General features: G+C 53.1%; 1 protein-coding gene across 3 annotated transcripts; it reads left to right on the top strand.

The window, feature by feature from the left end:
* Positions 1-1,466: 1,466 nt before the first annotated feature.
* Positions 1,467-5,116, top strand: PPP1R15A (protein phosphatase 1 regulatory subunit 15A). Of its 3 annotated transcripts, XM_049093857.1 has the most exons (4): positions 1,467-1,721; positions 2,419-3,496; positions 3,623-4,269; positions 4,680-5,116. In XM_049093857.1, exons 2-4 carry the CDS (start codon positions 2,428-2,430, stop codon positions 5,025-5,027), a joined length of 2,064 nt encoding a protein of 687 aa, XP_048949814.1. In that variant the 5' UTR covers positions 1,467-1,721; positions 2,419-2,427; the 3' UTR covers positions 5,028-5,116. The 3 variants fall into 3 exon arrangements, with proteins under 3 accessions (XP_048949814.1, XP_025280141.3, XP_025280142.3); XM_025424356.3 differs by having other exon boundaries at positions 2,419-4,269; XM_025424357.3 differs by having other exon boundaries at positions 1,492-1,783; positions 2,419-4,269.
* Positions 5,117-6,456: the final 1,340 nt, after the last annotated feature.

The raw sequence follows: 6,456 nt of genomic DNA, 5'->3' as shown, positions 1-6,456 counted from the left end.
TCTTTCCTCCCTGCTGGTCTGCCAGCCGCCCACGCTGCGGTCTCCCCTTCCAATCCCGGTTGACCCCGCCCCTCCTGGCCTCCCCCCACCCCTTCCAAGCCTGACCCCTGGCTCCGCTGCCCCACAGCTGAGGGGAGGGGCTGGGGCTCCCCTGACTCCTGGGTCCCTGCTGGGCTGGGATTCCTAACTGTTTGGAGAGGAGGAGCTGGGCCTGGACTCCAGGGCCCAGGTCACTGTACCCTAAAAGGAGGTAGCTGAGATCCTGGAATAGAGGGGGCTCACACTTCTGGATACACGAAAAGGTGTAAAGGTGTGAGCCTGGAGTTAGAACTCCTGAGTTGTTAACGGAGTCCGGCATCTGGAAAGGTGTTTCTGGGTGGACAGGTCCAGGTTTTCCAGAGAGGAGGGAGTGACCCCGGATTCCTGGATCATGGCTAGGGCAGGGTCAAGGGGCCATGGCCAAACATCTAGCTCAGATCCAGGTGAGCACTGTGTTCTACACTGAGGATATTTCAAGGAGCAAAATTAGGGACCAGGTAGGAGGGATGGGGCAGGGAATTGGGACTGTGTCCCAGAGTCTGAAACTTGTGGCTGGAGACCCCACTCCCATGAGGTTCAGTGGATGCACTTTGGCCAGAATTTCGGTTTGTGTATGAGCTCTTGTGAGTTTGAAGTGGATGAAATCCAGGTGCGGAGCCTCGGGCTTGAGACCAGTTAATGAGTCTTTTGAGGTTTTGGTTTCGAATCCACTCACCCACATATGTCGAGCACCTACTATGTGTCCAGCACCGAGGGGAAAAAAAAAAAAAAAAAAAACAATGATTATGGGGATCCCTGGGTGGCTCAGTGGTTTAGCGCCTCCTGATCCTGGAGTCCCGGGATCGGGATCGAGTCCCGCATCAGGCTTTCGGAATGGAGCCTGCTTCTCCCTCTGGCTGTGCCTCTGCCTCTCTCTGTGTTTCTCTCATGAATAAATAAAATCTTAAAAAAAAAAAAAAAAGAAAAAGAAAGAAAGAAAGAAAAAAGCAGTGAGCAAAGCCAAGTGCCTGCCTTCAGCGTGCTTGCATTCTTGTTCTCATCTGCAATCAATGTGGATTGCTGTGACCACTTCCGCCAAGGGACTTCATTCCGGAGCCTCAGTTTCTCATCTGTGAAATGGAATCAACCATCTCCCCAACCAGGAAGGAAGCGGGACCGTTGTGAAGGGGGGACTCTGGTCTGAGGCCTGCTGATTACACTGGGGTTTTGGGAAGGCGTTTTCGCACCGGAACGGGAATTGGGAGAAAACCCGCGGCTCCCGAAGCCCCGCACGCATTTGATTGACAGCTCGCCCGTTTCGGGCGTGGTCGCGCTCGGAAACGTCGTTGTGTCGTCATAAAACCCCTGGAATCTCCGCGAGAATTCCAATCCCGAGCCGGGTGGTTTTGGTTTCAAAACCCCGCCCCCGTGACGTCAGCACGTGAGGTTGCGCTGGGCTATAAAGGCCTTTGGAGGCTGCGTCAGTTCCAAGCTCTGCTGTGCAACTTACACGCTCAGGTTCAGGACGCCGCATCCCTTCGCCGCGACAGCGCTTGCAGCAGCCGGTGGTACCCGGAGTCCCCGAGCCCGACACCGGAGGGCGAGATGAACGCGCTGGCCTCCCGAGCCGTCCTGAGCTGCGATCGCTGGTGGCAACCCGAGCCGGCGCTCCTGCCCCCAGGTTGACGCGTAGCCCCCCATCGGTGAGCGAGGGGTCCGAACGCCTGGGCCCCGAGCAGTTGGGGAGCTGGGGATCAGACTCCTGGTCAGTAAGGAAGAAGGGATTACCCATTTCTGGGTACCGAGACAGGAGAATTTGAGGCCGGGACCCCAGGATCCTGAGGAAGGAGGGCCTGGGAACCGGAACTCCTGTATTTGGGGAGAGATGGGACCAGGACAGATTCGAGGGCCCAGACCTACGCAGGAGAAGAAATTGGGAGCCTGGAGGCCTGAGCCTGGCGAGAGGAGGGTTCTGGAAGCCAAACTCCTGGATCCCTGGTGGAAGGGATGGAACTGGGCAGGGGGAGCCGCAGTTCTTGAGTCTCAGAGGGGGGAGGGTGATGAGGGCCTGATTTGTCGATCCTCAAGAAAATGACAGAACCAGGGACTAGGACCTTGTCCCCAAGGGAAGCAAGTCGAGGACCTGTGTTCTCAATTCTGGGGTCTGGGACTGCTGGGTCTGAGAGAAGAGGCTGGAACCTCTGACTCCTGGGTATTGAGAGAAGAGAGGTGGGAAAGCTGTGCCTCTGCTAGAGATGGAAGTGGCAGAAATCAGCAAGAATGTGGGGCAGGGACTCTCTTGTTGCTATTTGTGTTACTGTTTATGGTTGCTATGACTCAGTCCTCGCTTGATACTCTTCCCTAAATGGCTTCTAAACTATTTCCTTTGTTTATTTCCAGCACAGACAGATGGCCCCAGGCCAAGTGCCCCATCAGTCTGCCCCCTGGAGGGATACCTACCCCTTTTTCCTCCTGTCCCCGCTGATGGGCCTTCTCAGCAGGGCCTGGAGCCACCTGAGAGGCCCAGGATCTCCAGAACCCTGGCCGTGGGAAGCAGTAACCAAAACGGATCGGGGAAAACCTGGCCTGGAGAGAGAAGCTAAGACTTTTCTAGTCCCCCACCATCCCCTCTGGGGCAGGCACTTTGAAGAAGAGATTGGAGACAGTGGAGCAAGTGATGAGAATGGAGAAGCATTTTGGGGGGCCCGCCATAATCTAAAAGCCAACAGCTCTTCTCTTAAAGCAGGGGGACTTTCAGATAATGAAGATGAAGAATATGGTGGGGAACAAGCAGCAACCAGTGTCCCTAAAGAGCAGGAAAGTGAATTCCTAGATGGCCAGCCTGCTCCCCTGTCCCCCAGCCTTCTGATAAGAACCCCACAGGACCCTTCTGAGGAGAAATCTGAGGAAGGAGGAGCTGCAGAAGACAAAGTGGTCATGTTCTTCTCTTTTCCTCCATCACACTGGGAGTGTTGTCCAGGGGAGGAAAAGGAGGAAGGAGAAGCTATAAACAAAGAAGCTTCCAGAACACCGATTTTCCCTTTATCTCCAAGATCCAAGCCCAAAACTCGGGTGTACTGTCCCAGGGAGGAAGAAGATAAAGCCATAGAGGAAGAAAGAACAGAGGATAAAGAAGCCACAAAAAGCTCCATTTCCTCCTCATTTTCAGGCTTTTGCCCCGGGGCCTGGGAGTGTTGCTCAGGAGAGGAATGGGAGGAGGAGGAGGATGAATTCAGTGATTCAGGAGCAGCTGAGGAGGAAGGAGAAGCTGAGGTTCTCTCTTCCATCCCATCCACAAGTGCCCTCATGAGGGCCTGGGTGTATTGGCCAGGAGAGGAGTCAGAGGAAGAAGATGAGGACAGTGATTCAGGAGCAGCTGAAGAGGAGAGAGAACCTGAGGGTCCTTCCTCCATCCCATCCACAAGTGCCCTCATGAGGCCCTGGGTGTATCGGCCAGGAGAGGACTCCGAGGAAGAAGGTGAGGACAGTGATTCAGGAGCAGCTGAAGAGGAGGGAGAACCTGAGGGTCCCTCCTCCATCCCATCAACAAGTGCCCTTGTGAGGGCCTGGGTGTATCGGCCAGGAGAGGACTCAGAGGAAGAAGATGAGGACAGTGATTCAGGAGCAGCTGAAGAGGAGGGAGAAGCTGAGGGTCCCTCCTCCATCCCATCCACAAGTGCCCTCGTGAGGGCCTGGGTGTATCGTCCAGGAGAGGACTCAGAGGAAGAAGATGAGGACAGTGATTCAGGAGCAGCTGAAGAGGAGGGAGAAGCTGAGGGTCCCTCCTCCATCCCATCCACAAGTGCCCTCGTGAGGGCCTGGGTGTATTGTCCAGGAGAGGACTCAGAGGAAGAAGATGACGGTGACTCAGGAGCAGCTGAAGAGGAGGGAGAAGCATATGATCCCTCCTCCATCCCATCCACAAGTGCCCTCGTGAGGGCCTGGGTGTATAGGCCAGGAGAGGACACAGAGGAAGATGATGATTCAGAAGCAGTTAACTCAGAGCCAAGTCCCTCACTTCAGGCTCAGGGCACCCTCCTCAGGGGCTGGACATACCAGCCTGGAGAGGACACAGAGAGAGGGGGAGAAGCTGAGCCCTGCCCCTTCCGAGTGGCCATCTATTTACCTGGAGAAAAGCCACCACCTCCCTGGGCTCCTCCTCGGCTGCCCCTCCGACTGCAGAGGCGACTCAAGCCCCCAGAAACCCCCACCCGGCATCCAGACCCTGAGACTCCCCTAACGGCCAGAAAGGTGGGTACTGAGGGCTCAAATTCTCAAGTCTTAGGGGAAGAGCTGGAAGTCCTAGGCCTGGGGGCAGAAGGCCTGAGTGCCCCAATTTCTGGACCCCCTGTGTGTTGCAGGGGATTGCATGCAAACCCTGTTGGGAGGGTTGTGTTCACTGTAATGCAATCCTTTGCAAGAGGCTGGGGCCCCATGGGAAGAGGCCCTGTGGGAAGAGGGAAGCTGTTGTGGTTCATGTCAGCACCAGGAAACAGCCTCCACCTGCAGTGAGTCACATGGAGAATCCCGTGGGTGAGTGACTAGCAGGTGACTAAGATAACAAGCATTTTTGTGCAACTAATTTTTGTTTTGGCTCTCTCTCTCCCCCCTGCCCCCCCTGTGGACACGTGTGTCTTGTGTCTGTGCTGGTCCGTCTCCAGGTCCGTTTCTCCGAGAAAGTCTCTGTCCATCTCCTGGCTGTCTGGGCAGGACCGGCTCAGGCAGCCCGCCGCGGACCCTGGGAGCAGCTCGCCCGAGATCGTAGTCGCTTCGCCCGGCGGATCGCCCAGGCCCAGGAGCAGCTGGGCCCCTGTCTCACCCCTGCTGCCCGGGCCAGGGCCTGGGCACGCTGCGGGAACCCTACCCCTCCTCTGGCCACCACACCTGCTCCTGCCCAGACTTTACCAGTCTCCTCCATCCAGACCACACCCTTGAGCCATGTTGGGGCATCTCCCTCCATTCCTGTGTCCCTATCCCCTGGCCTGGACCTCAGTGGGAGGCGTGGCTAAGATCATGTAGTTTCCTATTTATATGAACTATTTATTTTGTGTGTGTGGTTTCATACAAGAAATAAAACCTTCTGATTTGTAGCAAGCAATGTCCCCTGTGTGTATGTTACTGTCTGTATCTGAACCAACAATTATCCACCACCCGTGGGATAAAGGTGAGTACCTCAATACAGGACAAACTTTCTATTTCCCATCATCCTCAAATTTGCCTCTTCTTGTCCTGAAGCCGCTTTTGAACTAAGGGCTGGTGGGTTTTGTCACTTTTCTTTGGCATCGGCCTAAATTTTATTAAACTTGGGAGTTATCTCTCCTAGGGGGCCTGGAGCTGGGCTCACTGATCTCTAAAAAAAGGATCAATTCCAGCTTTCTGGACCTCCCTGGAATCAACTTATCTTCCTACTGGCCTTTTTTTTTTTTTTTTTTTTTTTTTTTAGATTTTTATTAATTTATTCATGGAGACACAGAGAGAGGCAGAGAAAGGCAGAGAGAGAAGCAGGCTCCATTCAGGGAGCCCAATGTGGGACTCTTATCTGGGACCACGGGATCACACCTTGAGCTGAAGGCAGATGCTCCACTGAGCCACCCAGGTGTCCCCCTACTGGCCTTTAAATGGTGATTTGCAATCCTGGGGTCCTGGGATTGAGTCCTGCATCAGGCTCCCTGCAAGGAGCCTGCCTCTCCTTCTGTGTCTCTCATGAATAAATAAAATCTTTTAAAAGTACATAAATATATGGTGATTTGCTCAAGGCTTTCGGCTGTCCAATTTCACCTTTGTAAACCGTTCCATAAGCTGTTTTCTTACCCATAAAATGTGGCTAAAAATAGCACATGCCTTACAGGACTCTAAGGCCCCAAAAGAGCTCAGATTTATTTGCATTTTTTAATTTTTTTTTAAGATTTTATTTTTAATTCCTACATCCAACATGGGGGTTGAACTCACAACCTCGAGATCAAGATCCCACTGTTCACCCACTGAGCCAGCCAGGTATCCCAAGTTTATATTTAAAACAATCCTTATAAAAATAAATAAAAATAAAACAATCCTCACCAAATAACCAATGTTATGTAAGTGTGCTAGTATGGTAATTATTTTCACTCTCACCCATGCACATCTTAAATTACCCATCCAAGTTTACAACTTCAACTTAGAAGTCTTTTCTGACCTCCTAAGATCTGTCCAGTAGTTCGAAGAAGAGTGGTGCAAATATCCTGCCCCCTGGCCTGCCTCTGACCCTGCCCTGCTCTATTGGCTCCCCAAGCTCCTGCCACACTATCCTTTCATTTTCCCAAACCCATCAAGCCCCTTTTCACCATAAGACCTTCGTATGAGCTCTGCCTACTGCCTGATGTGCTGATCCCTCTGGCTCTAGTTCCTTATGATTTTTCAGATGTGGCATGAAAATCACTTTTTTAGAGACACCTTAATCTG

Source organism: Canis lupus, chromosome 1, assembly GCF_003254725.2.
Source record: "Canis lupus dingo isolate Sandy chromosome 1, ASM325472v2, whole genome shotgun sequence".
Classification (NCBI taxonomy): Eukaryota; Metazoa; Chordata; class Mammalia; order Carnivora; family Canidae; genus Canis; species Canis lupus.
The sequence above is the reverse complement of the archived record's forward strand: the minus strand, read 5'-3'. Positions and strand labels throughout refer to the sequence as shown.

Bases quoted from the DNA above. Each gene is read 5' to 3' on its own strand.
- PPP1R15A (XM_025424356.3), top strand. From the start codon at position 2,428: ATGGCCCCAGGCCAAGTGCCCCATCAGTCTGCCCCCTGGAGGGATACC. The intron at 4,270-4,679 runs GTGGGTACTGAG...GTCCGTCTCCAG, and splicing joins CTCCCCTAACGGCCAGAAAG to GTCCGTTTCTCCGAGAAAGT.